Source organism: Nesoenas mayeri, assembly GCF_963082525.1.
Source record: "Nesoenas mayeri genome assembly, chromosome: 1".
NCBI classification, from domain to species: Eukaryota; Metazoa; Chordata; class Aves; order Columbiformes; family Columbidae; genus Nesoenas; species Nesoenas mayeri.
This window is the reverse complement of record NC_137541.1, coordinates 50,733,688-50,747,978: the sequence shown is the minus strand read 5'-3', so window position 1 is coordinate 50,747,978 and position 14,291 is coordinate 50,733,688. Positions and strand designations below refer to the sequence as shown.

The following is a 14,291-nucleotide window of genomic DNA, read 5'->3' as shown; positions in this document are numbered from 1 at the left end:
TTAACTGAGGGCTATGCTGCTAAGATTTTCTATAATGTTACCCTGAAAATATTCTTCATTGTTGATACATAACTAGAAACAATAAGGAAGGGTTGTTTGATCCTGTGGCACCTCCAATGAAGGTATCGACAAGAATTTCTTCATACAGTGATCTGTCATGTGTAGTGGATCATGGCATCTAGCAGAAGTAGAATGTGTGAGTACACCTAGCATTTTTCTTTGATGGCTTGCTTTATTCTGGGTGCTCGCTAAAGACTCTGTTAATGAGATATTTACTATTCAGCCAGATTGTGTAGCCTTCACACATGTGAGATTAGGTTCATTAAAGCTAACTGGATTACCAAAATCTCCAAGTATGTCCTTGGCAGACTGAGGAATCCATGCTCTAGACTAAACAGAGTAAGTGGTGAAGCCTAAGAACATTTTACCAGCTGCTCAGTATCATCTCTCATGTTCATTGAGCTGACAGAGCCACTATACTATCATTCAAGGAGGAAAAGTCAATTTTGTGTAACTTAGCAAGTGAAGCGGGTATATCAGGCAGTGATGCTGAACATGCCACAAACTGTCATGCATTCATACCTGTTTGCATCAGGATTTCAAAACTAAGAAACAAAACTGAAGCACTGCCTGCCAAAAGCCAGCTGGTTCAGTACCCATGCTGACGTGGTCTTTGATAGCTTTCAGTGCTCTGCATAGTTTTCAAGTGTGTTTTTCTTTCACCTGCTGTCATTCCAAAAGCCCTGGAATTGATCAACAAATGGAGTGTTGAACAAATGATATAAATAACACTCTTAAGAAAAAGAAGAATAATGTGTAAAAGTTAGGAGGTGGTAAATTAATACAGTCTATCTCAACATTACCACGTATCCTCTGATATAAAAAAAATAAAAATCAATTTATTAAGTAGATTAAACTCATAAATTATGGGTATATAGAAACCATTTTTCCCTTTAGGGAACAAGAAACAGGGCCCTTTAGCTGTTGAATAAGCAAGATGCAGTAACTTGATCAAAATGTGTCTGTCAACAAGTGAAGTTTTTGGAGGAAAATTATTGCAAAAGGTATGGATAAATTAATGACATTTTGAAAAAAATCATTATTTCTTTGGAATAATAGGAAAGAAATACCTTGCACAAACCATAATATTCTCTTAGAAGAACTTATACAGAAACTGTTCAACTTTCAAAGTTGTAAACTTTAGCATTTACATGAACTTTTCTGTTCTCAAACCACTTAAACATTATCTAATTTATCTTCTGAATGTCTTTGTGAGAGACAGTGGGTCTGTATTTTAGAAGAACTATTTTAAATGTTCAGCTTTCTTTGTTGTCTTTTTTTTTTAGTGTGCAACTGAACTTTTAGAATTGTTATTGGGAAAAGCTATCATGCCTCTGTTCATGACACTCTTTCCCCCTCTAGAACAAAGTGATTGCCTGATGAAATGTGAATGCTAAAGACTAGAGCACCACTCTGCTTTATCGAGTGGTGCCCTTGAAAAGAAAAAGCAATAAGCTGCTGATGAGTCTAACCTTTCGACAAGGAGGAAAAGCTGTTGTTCTTTGTAGCTATGGTTATAACCTTTCAAATGTGAATGATGTAACTAGTTCTGTGCTCTTTCTTCATGCATTAGCCGGCAAAGGTAATTTGGAATATTTGAATATTGGAAACTTGTGGACCACTGTTGCAAAACTCAGCCTTTTTACATTGGTCAATGTTTAAACTTATTTCTCATGAAGTAGACCAACTCACAAGTGCTCAAAAGACTCAAAGGAATATCAGATTTTACAGCTTTTATTTATTTTTACTTAACCAAAGAGAAACTTTTTCTGCTTCCAAATGTGTTTTAGGAAGGATGACCCTTTAACAGAAGTTAATAATATAGATTGGTATTTGTGTATGCATTTTATATTTCATTGTTCCCACAATGTTTAAACTGTGAGTATCTTAGTTTCTTTGGCCTTCATTGTGTGAGAAAAGAGATACAAGAACGCTTCCTCTTCTTCCTTTACTTCATTGCTCCAGAAGTGATCATGCATTTATGTTCCATTAGTGTTTGGCTGCATTGTTGGCTGCACTTTGGCTGTGCACACCCAAAGTGAGATACAATCCTTGGCAGAAAAAACTTTCAGTTAATGGATGAGTAACAAATGTCAGTATGAATAGAAAGGCATTAGGAAGTGACACCTCCTGAACAAGAGACCGGCAACGAAGCTGGGAAGAGAATATACCTCTTTTAATTCCCAGTTTAGCACATGTAATTTCAGCAGGAGGAAGCTGAATCTTATCACAGTATCACAGTATGTTTGGGATTGGAAGGGACCTCAAAAGATCATCTAGTCCAATCCCCCTGCTGGAGCAGGAACGCCTAGGTGAGGTCGCACAGGAACATGTCCAGGTGGGTCTTGAATGTCTCCAGAGAAGGAGACTCCACAACCCCCCTGGGCAGCCTGTTCCAGTGCTCTGTCACCCTTACTGAGAAGAAACTTTTTCTCAAATTTAAGTGGAACCTCTAGTGTTCCAGCTTGATCCCATTACCCCTTGTCCTGTCATTGTTTGCCACCGAGAAGAGCCTGACTCCATCCTCATGGCACTCACCCTTTATATATTTATAAACATGACAGGAATGGATCTGTTTTAAAGGTATAAACTTGAACATAAGATTTATTTTTTTTTCCTATGTGAGCCACATATTACATGTTTATTTTTACTGCGGCATCCTCTGCTGTCAGCATTATTTCATTAAATTCTCTAAGTTTTGGATAGTCTGTTAACTTAGCAGTGGTCCATAGTAGGGTCATATATGACTTTAGCTGTTAATGTGCAGCTTCAGATAGCTGGTAAAATGAACAAGTTGGTTAATAAAATATCTGATCTAGAAATATACAGCCTAAGTCCAAAGGATGAATAGAAAAACATACTTAGTGAAAGTTCCAAGAATATTCGGTATTCTGTTTGCTCCCCTTTACTGTGGAGCTGAGGGATTCCCAACGTGCTGCTGCACTTGACTCTGCCCTGCGTTGTGCTGATGCTGCCACAGGGTGAGGTGGCAATGTGAACACTTGTAATTCGTGATTTTCATACTGATAGCTGTAAAGTAGTAATTTATTGTGCTAAATAAAAAAGTATTAAGAACAGGTGGTAAAAAGAAAAAAAAAAAAGTACCCTAAACTGAAAACCTGGATTGTCACGCTCCAGGAATTAAGTCCACATAAAAGTTAATAGCAAAGGAGAAGAGGTGGTGTCTTTTTGGCTTTGTTTTTATTTTATGCTCCAAACTTTCAGAAGTTAATTTAGTGTTCATCAAACTTTTATGGTGGCAACCCCATGTAAACTGACACCCTTTTATACACACAATGTAGTCAAGGGCAAAGACATCTTCCCCATGTTATTTTTATCACTTTATCAGAATATTTTTCTGATATTATTCCTGAAAAGTAGTAAAAACTCCTAGGTTTTTGTAAATTTATTTTGGTTCTTTGAGATTTGAGTCCATTACACCTGTAATGACTTAAGTAACTAAATTCAGGAAAAACAAGCAAACAAACCAAAACAAACAGTAAACCTTACAGAAAATAAGCAATACTGTGATGTAAATTCTTCAAAAACATCACAACATTTCAAAGTGGGAAGTATATTTAGTACCATTTCCTCCTTGAAATGTTTTACATTTTGTCATACTTTTCTAACTTATTTCGCTCTGATTTTCTTATTCAACAAGTTTGTAATCAAAGAAGACATAAAACTTCACACCAACTACAATCCAAATTTCAAATATGGATTACAGATTATTTAGTGTGCTGTACCGAATAATTGATTTATATAAAATATATATATATAAATATATATATTATATATAATATTATATATAATATATAACATATATAATATATATTATATATTATATATGTTATATATTTATATAAAATGTGCATATTTTTTAATTGTCTTGTAAACGTTGGAAGGGAAGAGAAGCAAATGGAAAATTCTTTTGGACACTATTGTAAACAGAAGAAAGTATTTAAGAAAAGTAGAATTCTCACCCTTTAATTATCATCCAAAACAATGTTTTAACAATGATAATGGCTGTGAATTTCAGCAGGTTTTGAGACAGATGCTTCTGTTGGAGCTTGACAGCATCTTTTGGGCCCACATGCTTAATCATTTTTAATGAGTCTTGAAATCTAATGTCTGGAAAGTAAACAGGGAAGCAGAAATGACTTTTTCATGAAGTTCAAAGCACTGATGGTTTAGGTGTAAAATCACAGGGGAATATGGAGGATCTGCATTGTTTATCAACCTGGTAAGGGTTTTGATACCAATCAACATTACTTTCACAAAGTAAAATCACTTACGAAATGTTGATGAATGTGTTGATAATCACCGTAGTTGTCTTTCTATTCCATTTTTGGCAGGGGTACAATTATATCTTCCTCCTCTTATACTTTTATTTGGAAGGAGAGGAAATAAAGAATAGTCTTCAAAAGCCTGTGAGATAAAAGCCTCTTTTATTCAACAAACAAAATGACCTTTAGGAGTTAGACTCAAAAATACTTTCTCTTATCTTTTCATTGGAATTGTGGAATATTTTTCAAAATTTGCACATCTTTGCCCCTTAAGGGGTTTTATGTAAGTTACAGTGAGTTGGTTGTTATTTCTTGGTCATACTTGCTCCTCTCTCTTGTCCTTTGCCAGATGTGGCAGGTAGGCTTTCTTTCCAAAAGGGAAGATAATACTGCTCAAAATTAACAAAAAAGGCAAATACTGTTTCTCTACAGAAGCTGAAATTAAATAAGTTGGGTTTTTTTTACCTTGAAGTAGGACAGATTTTTTTTTTTTAATTACTTATCCTGTCCCTCTCTGTAATGGGATCATGGAAATATTTAGATCGCTAAAGAAATTGTTACAACTCTGAAATGGGTTATTGGTTCAAATACCAGATCTGCTGTGCCAGTGTTTGTTTTCTTTTTTAAATCAAGGATTCAGTTTCTGAATTCCCACTATATCCAGTTTCTTGTGTTAGTGTCCCTTATCTTAATTGTTGCCCAGGAGCATCTTTTTCATGGCTGTTACGTGGGAGCATAAATACAATTGTGATAATAGCGAAAACCAGACCTTTTGCAGAATTTCCAAAAAACAGATCTCACGGTAATTTAAAAAAAAAAAAAAAAGAAGACTTTTTAAAATTTATTCTTAATTTTTTTTTTCTGGACCAGCATCTCTTCATCCCTAAATTCTGGTTATGAAAAAATAGAGATGATAATTGATGTGCATTCACTTCTTTTTCACAGATGAGTCAGGAGAAATGCATAAGGATTCTTAAGAGAGGAAATTCAACCTGGAACTGCTGTTATTAATTTCACAAGCTAAAGAATAGTAAATAATGCACAAATATCTGCAAAGCTCTGTAGAAATTTTCTTGGCTTGATGTGAAATTTTCTTGGCTTGATGTGCAATTTTCTGTGAAGTAAAGTTGCTTGTTTGGAATCACTGACAAGTTGATTACAAATGACTTAGCTGTTCCCGAAATACTTTAGTATTTGTTCAACCAGTTTGTTTCACTCAGACAATGATCCACTTCACATTTTTTTATGCATTCATCCATTTGTGTTTTACCTTTTGTTTTGTGAATCAGTCTAATAGTTTAAGGTACGAAGAGTATTACAAAACTTCAGTAATTTGTTGATGTGAATTACCAATGTCGTGTATCAGGTTTTTTTACCTTTGTATCCTACATTTTATTTCCTCAGTCTCCAAGTACGTTTACTCTTTGTAAGGTTTACAAAAGGCAGTGTTTCCCCTCTGGCATAACGTACTGAGAAAGATAGCATTTTCCTTTTTTTTTGCTATGTTATAGTATTGTATTGTATTTCAGTGATTTAATAACAGATTTCTGTTGTATTTTTTTCCTCTCCATGATTTGGCAGAGGTGTTTTGATGACAAATATGTTAATAGTTTGTGAATTTCCAAATAGATTTTATTATTATCTCATTTTTCATGGCTTATATAGTGGAAGTGCGTAGGAAGAAGAACCTCCCTTAATACTTTGGGTTATCAATGTTAATGATTTGTGATTTTTTTTTTGTTTGTTTTTCCCAAAACAAACTATTGCATCAAGTAATCAACGTACATTCTTTTACACCACCTGAGTGCTTTTCTCTTAAACTTTGTTGCTCTGTTATTTCCATTTCACTGAATATCATAGCATGATCCTTGATTCAGTAGAAAGGGCAAGATTTATTTAAATGAAGATATTTGCACACATTTCTCATTTGTTCTCATAATTCAATTGCAAGTTGAAAGTTCAGCTGTTCTTTGGTAGGATGTGCTTCTTAAATCCAGGCAGTCTGGGCTGGACAGCCTTGTTCCTGCTTCATTGTGGTTTGTTTTGCTGTGTTCCAGAATGAAGATGCTTAGAGAAAGCTCAATATGCCAACCTAGTATTTTTTAAGGCTTGTTAAATTGTAATCCTCACTTTCTATGAGATAGTTGTGAAATTAATCATGTCAAATTTGAAGCTGAAATTTGTCATATTCATTTTGAAAGCAATTAAATGCTTGAGAAATTGACCTACTCTTGCTGCCAGGTGGCATGAGTGTCATCTTTAAATTTTAATAAAAATATAGTTCGATATGACCAAAAGTATAACACTCGATCAATTGTTTATTTTCCTATTTAGTGCTGCATTTTCCTACTATTTATTTAAAAGTAACAGCAAGAAAACCCCTTTAAAAAGTTCCATTTTCCTGCAAAGAAAAGTATAAGAATACTCAAGCATTAGGAGATTTTTCAGTTTATATAATTGGCTTAAGATACAAGATGATGAAATCAATTTATTTTTAGTATGCTCATTTGTATTGAGTGTCACCTATGGAAAAATAGGCAATTAAGTAGAGTTTGAGTGGATTAACTGTTTTGGAGATGTGTGAGATATGTGAGTGTTAGTTTTGTTCCCATGCTATGATGGAGTATTATTTCTGAAAGACCTGGGACTATTTTGGCCTCGTTGTTGGTGCACATGGAGTTAAGCAGCAGGCAAAAAAGTAAATATTACAAAGCTGCTTCATTCGAAGCTTGCTTTTTCTTTTGTGCTGAATAGGGTCCCCAACAGAGGAAAAACTGCATTTGTAATTAAAGATTAAATCATGGTGTATCTATATACTTTAGCATCTTCTGAATGTTAAATATTCCCTTCTGCAATTTCATTTATTACAGATTTTACATGAAAAATATCTAAGTTCAATAAAAATGCATTCTAAATTCCAGAATTACCGACCCAGTTTGTTTTAGAATATTAATTTTTAATTTCTCACCACATACAGATGGAACATAGTTGAGTGCTGAAATTTAACTGAAGTCATACTGTATTTTTTTTAATAGGGATGTGGCTTCATGGCCAGGTATAACTTTGTTTCTATTGCTGAGTGTGCGCATAGTTAAACCAATTCTGTCACAATTTTGCAGGAGAAATTTGTCTTGAGGTATGGATTAAGAAATTGGATGCCAGAGATATAGTTAATCGAAATTCTTTGGTTTTCCTAAGATTGGCTGCATTACTTAAGACAAAAAAAAACCCAAATAAGTGAAGTTCCTTGAGTAGCTGACACAACCTCTTCTCTGTGTAGACTGTCCTCTTTTTCTGTCCCTCATGTACCAACAACCAGGTTGCTGCAGATAACAGCTGTTCATAGCTTCTAGGGCTGTGAACATGGTCTCTACAAATAAGCATTTACTCTATGAAATGTTCCATGTAGCTTAATCTCCAGCCAGAACGACATATTTTTTCTAACTAATTTGTATTTAAATATATGTGAAGATTTATGGTGAACTTTTATAGTCTGGGGAAGTGAAAAGACCTTGGTTTTCATGTTTCTTTTAATGAGAAAATGTGAGATTATTATGCTTTATGTTTGCTACTTTCTGCTACTATAATTTCTTATAGTATATCACATTAAGTAAAATTAATCATTCACAGTTTCACAAGTTTAGACAAAAGTCTAAATTGAATACATTTCAACTGAAATAATTCAGATTGAATATTGATTGATATTAAAAACTTGACACAGATTATTTGGTAGCATGTAAAATAAAGTATTGCCATAAAAATTATATTAGTTCAGATAAACAATAGAGCATACAGCATGAAACGAAGTCTAGAGGAGACACTACCACATTTACCAGTGTTAATGGGTTTTTTCCAGTCTAACAGACAAAAAGATGAACTGAATCATTCTTCTGTGCATTCTTTTATTTACCGAGTTTCAAAGTAGTTCGTTGCAAGTACCTATAGAGCAGGAAATTGTCGTTAGTCCAACTGGTCATTTGATGTAATGCCCTGTTGTGGGAAATCAGAGCGAAAACTAAAGTAGCTCCAGATTATATGGAACATACAACTATGGGAAATTGGGTGGTCATGTACTGCAGAGGTAACATCAGAGTATGTTTTCAGAAATTAGTTTAAAAAAAGTAAATCTTTGTTTTTTCTTACAAGTGTCAATGCTTACAAGCTGCCTAGTCACCTTACTTGCTGCTTCCAAAATGTTTTCTATATGTAAAAAAAGAATAGTAGTAGTACTGGTGAAATAAATTCATAAATCTGCATATATGCTAGTGAAGAGTGTAAAAATTGAGTGAATCTGAGAATATTTTTAGCAGCTTTATTTCATTAAACTAGAGAATGATGGAAACGTTTTTGTGACTTTTGTCAATTTAGTGATAAATAACTCTTGAGTTATTTATCATCTTTTGAAATACTAAGCCAAAATGAAGTGACTCACAGAAGTGATAGCTTCTTTTCTCATGGAAGTATTGTATTTGTGTGGTTGTGTTTTTTTTTTTCCTTTGTGTTTACAAAATACGTTGTGCACAGTTGGATGACATTATTTCTGTGAATCCTAAACGGATTCCAGCAGTTTTTTCCCAGCAATGATTAGTTTATGCTGCTCATAGTAAAATGCTGTGTTTCCTGCTGTTCCTACCCCTGTGGCAGGATGCTTCTGCAGCAAACCACAGCAGCTTGAAAAGTAATGCACTTTCTAACAAAAAAAAAAACCCTGTATCTGAAATAATTATTAATCTATTTAGCAGTGTTATCTTAAACCTACACTGAAAGTTTGCATTACTCAGGATTCATAGAAAATCCTGAAAAAAATAAAAGGGTTTGAGTAACTGAAGAGTTTAACTGTTGCTTGAGTTAATGTTTATGGTTCGTGCATCTGGAAGGAAGAATAGTTTGCTATGTATTGTGTATTTGGTAGAAAGGACATGCAGCATCTTTCCATTATTCTTGCTCATAAAAAAAAATCCTTGTGAAAGTAGAACTATTTTATGAAACAACTTTGATGTATTTATAAACATAATGTGCTTTTTTCATTGTATGCACATAGACTATAATTATAATGTCATTTAAATTAGCTTCCTAAATTGTGAATAACATGGACTGTATTTTCTATAAAATGTTAGTTCAAGTTTCTTTTGTAAATACGGTTTTTGTGCCACTCAGCAAAATTGGAAAGGGAACACATGTGGACCCTTAAATATTTTTTTTTCTCAAGTCCTTTATAGAGGGGATATAAAAGCACTTTTTATAACATAATAATTGTATGGAAAGGAACCACATGTTTTCCAAGTAGAGAAAATGTGTTTTAGTGATCTGTGTAGTATGTTTATATCCATATTGCACACTTTTAATCTTGGTTACTCACCTAACTGTTCTTTCAATTCCTGCATCATTTATCAGTTTTCATACTTCAGTGAGAGCTGTGTCTGCTCTGGGAAAGGTTCTTGCTGTTTAGAGTAGATAGGCTTAAAAACCCCCCTAAAATTATGAAGATGCCCCAGTTCCACGTTTCTCTTTGGGGATTTTTATTTAGAGATGATATAAAATAAAACTATCCTTTTACTATAGCAGTTTCTAAAGCAGAGAGACGTATTTTGTTTTTAAAGATCCTTTTCCCACCTCAAAGCTATATCTATGCAGAATATGTGCAAATCACTTCTGTGAAATGTGAGTCTCATAGTAAGATGCAGAGATTCAGGGAGAAAAATAAAACAAAACAAAACAAAACCAAAAACAAACAAAAAACCAGCAACTACCCTTTCATGAAAATAGTTTCTTGGTGGAGTTTATCACCCTGAGGAACTTCTCGATACTCAAGTACTCTGTTGTGTGTAATGGGATTGTAGCTCTTTCTGAATACTCTTTTCTCCTCTTGACAGCATGGGGTAACCTTGGAAATGTTCTCAAGAGCCAGAGCAAGATTTCTGAAGCTGAAAGCGCCTATAGAAATGCCTTGTACTACCGCAGCAACATGGCTGATATGCTTTATAATTTGTAAGTATGCATGGCTTTCCTGGGCTTGGATTGTCTGTGGAACCTGTTGTGAATGAAGCTGTTGATTTACTCACTGGAAATGGAAATGATGCTTTGTAATAGTTATTTCATTAATCGTCCTCCTTAAACTGTGGGGTGGACAGGACCTTTACTTGGTCAACATTATCGTATATTCATGTATTGAGTATAGAGAAGGTAAACTTACACATTTGCTCTAAGAGAAGAAAAAAATCCCCCCACTGAACAAAGTACAGATAGATGAGCTGGCAACAGTAGCACTCCATCTGTTTCTGACTCAGCTGAAAAATAGGGGTGTTATTTAGGCTTCTTTTTTAAGTCTGAATAACACTTGGTGGGCAGAGTGGGTGTAAGCACTTCCTAGTGTAAGCCAATATCCCTTGGTTAGCTACAGAGGCCTGAAAAGTTAAAATACCAAAATACTTTCCTCCTGGGACTGCCTTCAGAGCAGCGTAGGTTCCAGGAAATTTAATTACTAGAATCCTGTTGGAGGCGCGAAAGAGAATAAATACGGTGAGCATCAAAATAATTATACAGTGGGGAAAAAAGACTTCCCAGCTCATTAACGTACCAAGTCATGAACGCAGACTGTGCTAAGGCAGGATCGCGCTGTGTGGCCCTGCGGGTAGGGGACAGATCCTCTGGGATGGGTGTCTTGTGCTCCCTGCTCAGCCCTGCCGTTGTGCCTCTTTACATAGATAAACAAACAGATAATGTTCTGCCTATAAGTCCAGTTTAAAATGGCTATTTGTAATATCTGAAAATTAAGTTTACCGTAATAGACATTTTCTTCTTTTATTTCCTCATTTAACAAGGAATAAATTGGCCATTTCATTAATTTGCCTTACAGGTAAACATACTGCAAAATCAAAATAATTTAATGGTAGAGTTTCTGTTCCAAAATCAAATTCATATTTCAAAATATGTATATTTTTAACAAGCATAAAATTACACACATATATGTATGCCCATAATTTTTTTTTGTCTTTGTTAGGCAACAGAGAGTGTGAAAAGCATGTTTTTAACAAGAAACTCCCTCTGCTCACATTTAAAAAGTAACTTCTGAACCCAGCAGAGGATTATAGGGGAAAAAAAATCACAAGATTGATACTCCTACATTTCTCATGCAGCATTCATTTTAGGAATGAAAATTACATTTTGAATGCAATAGACTCCTTTCTTGTTTGTTTGTTTGTTTGTTTTTAAGCTTCACAAAGCCATAAGTTATTCAACAGAAATTGAAAAATGTTGCATATCTTCTTTTTTCTTTTGTAGTCTTTCCCTGTATTGGGTACTTCCATATCCAGCATGAAAACTAAGTGGTGAATGGAGGGGGCTTTGGTATTATGAGACCACATACGAATCAATTATTTTAAGCGTAAACTCTGAAGAGCTCCCTTGCAAGTTAAGCCCATCCTTGGCACACTGTTCCATGAGAGCCTTTTACAGAAAATACTGTGATGGAAAAATGCATCTTGTATGTGCTTAAAAGAGGCCAGTTAGTTTTGCTCTTTCTGTTTTTTGTATGTGCCTTTGAAATTGAAACAGTCATTTGGCAGATCTTTAGGAAAAAAAGAGCCCTTACAGTCATTTCTAATTACTGTATTTTGGCCATAATATATCCTAAGTATATTGTATTCTCACTTGCTCTTAATTATATTTTATCTTAGCACTTATGCCTGAGCATTGGATACAAATTAATTGGCATATCCAGCCCAGTGTTCACACACAGCAATAACAAAACAAAGTGTTATATGATAGAGGAACAAACGATTAAGGATTACCTCATGATTTTTAATGGGTAACAATCAAAGAGAGAAACTACATAAACAGAAGCATTTGATGATCTCTCTTTACTTCTTTTTCAATAAACTAAAATGTGAGGTTGGTTTAGCAGTTAGTTATTAATGCATTAAAATCTAGAGATTTTAACAAATTAGATGAACGGCTCATTTAAGTGGTGTATTTTTGTCTGCTGACTGTTACACCTTATGGCTCTGATTTTCAGCTGCTTTTGCCATTTAGGACAATTGAAATGGCATTAATTTAGGTTACACAATTACATAACCTACATTTTAAGGTTTGTCTGATTCTGAACATGTCATTTCCCATTGTGTTTGAATGTGACAATTCTGTAACCTTAAATTCCTAAACTTTTAGATACCAGCAGAATTTTTTTAATTGTTATTTTTATTTGTTTAAACAAGAGGGGGAAAAACAAACAAACAAACAAACACCACAACAAAAACCACAAAACAAACAAACAAAACCAACCAAACAAAAACCCAAAAGCTCTTGCTGACATTAATACTGGATTTGTTGTTCATCAGTCCTTCAGATATGGGTTAAAATGGGTTTGTTCTGTTGACGTTTTCTCAGGTCCAAATAACGGTAAGTGAAACTTATTCATAGTTTATAACTCAGGGTGACTTGTGACCCAGCCAGTCTTGAATATAATATCTGTGGCCTGGAATTTAGGAAACTTGAGCTCGGGCTACGGACTCAAATTCTTGTTTGGAAGCTTGTTTTCTGAAACTCTCATGAAAAACTCGGAGGGTAAATTCCTGGCAACTTTGAAAACATTTCAGATTTTCATATTAGTTTTGGTGCAGAAAAGATTTTGGTTGTTGTTTCATACTATAGATGGAGAATGTATTACAATATGCCTTTAATAAGGTAGTTCATATTTCAAAAAATAACGTATAAAGTGGCTGCAGCTAATTTTTGCAAATAAATCTCAGTCAACTTCTCAAAACTATGTAACACTGATGATTTCAGCTAGATTTCATAGGGCAGTAAATCAGCATAAACTGAGATATTTTTCTATGCCTTTTTTTTTAACAAACGGAGGAATACCTGTATTTTAATACTGTGATCTACCAAGGGAAGAGCTGTAGAAAAATTGTAGTTTTTCCAAACGAGGCAATGTTCAGTGGATTAAAAACAAACTATTTTTAGTTTGTTTTGGCTTTTCAGTCTTTGTTGCCTTATGATTGTTACCTGAAGCTCATGGGGTTTATTGTATTGTTTCAAATTGCTTCTGATTAGTGCCTAAAGTAAAATTGCTTATCAGTCAAAAGACAGTTTTGCATACATTATTTCACTTGTATTTAGGACTAGCTCTGCTTAGAGTATTCTTTTGTCATCCGTATCAGTGATCTATATTACCCTGAGTTTCTCAGTCAATTTTAAGAATGTTCTCATTCTCACATAAATATTGAGTATTCCTTTAAAATGGTACTAATTACTTTAAATGTTGTAATTTTAGAGTATACAGTGCTCTATAAAGGACAAATTTCTACCAAACAGCCACTCCGTTGCTTCTCTACTGAAATATCTCATTTTGCTTTTAGTGATATAGGACTGTGCATACAAGTTTCTTATTGAAACATTTTTTTTGAATACGTTCAAAGTATGAATTTCCATAAACTTTACTTTGGTAAGCTTAGACTATTATCTCAATAAATGTGGATTTTTTTAATATTTCTGTTAGGTAAAGTCTTCAATAGCAGCTGAAATTTTAGTTTTGTGAAGTCTGGGATTGCAGAAGTGTTTTGTATGCAAAGTTTAACTCCACATCCTTGGGTAGAAAATCAATATGAGCAAAGTTCTTCCTTGTCTGTTGTTTGTTCACCTATGTAACACCTGAAATTGTGTTCCTTCTGCTTCTGGCTTTTAAGGGTGCTGGCATAAAAATCTCCTTTGCTGTGCTATATCAGAGACAAAAAAGCACTAACGGCAGCCTAACCTACTAACCCATGTTGAATTGTATTTGAACCTGCCCCAGACAAAGGTGCTGCACCACTTCACGTGGTAGGAAACAAGTCGAGGTTATGGTTTCTCTTCCTTCATAGCCCACAAGTTTCATGATGCAGGTTGTTGAGTTAAAAAGCAAAGAGCATGTTGCGTCTTCTAAGTACTTGAGTTGTTTTGTTATTT

At 34.3% G+C, this 14,291-nt stretch overlaps 1 protein-coding gene across 1 annotated transcript in view; it reads left to right on the top strand.

Moving 5' to 3' along the window:
- TMTC2 (transmembrane O-mannosyltransferase targeting cadherins 2) overlaps nucleotides 1-14,291 on the top strand; it is a gene marked incomplete at its 3' end in the record, with an annotated part of 254,657 nt that overhangs the window by 161,434 nt on the left and 78,932 nt on the right. The window contains exon 4 of the mRNA XM_080363734.1: nucleotides 10,220-10,334. Within this exon, the coding sequence (XP_080219860.1) occupies nucleotides 10,220-10,334 (115 nt within the window). The remainder of the gene's footprint in view (nucleotides 1-10,219; nucleotides 10,335-14,291) is intronic.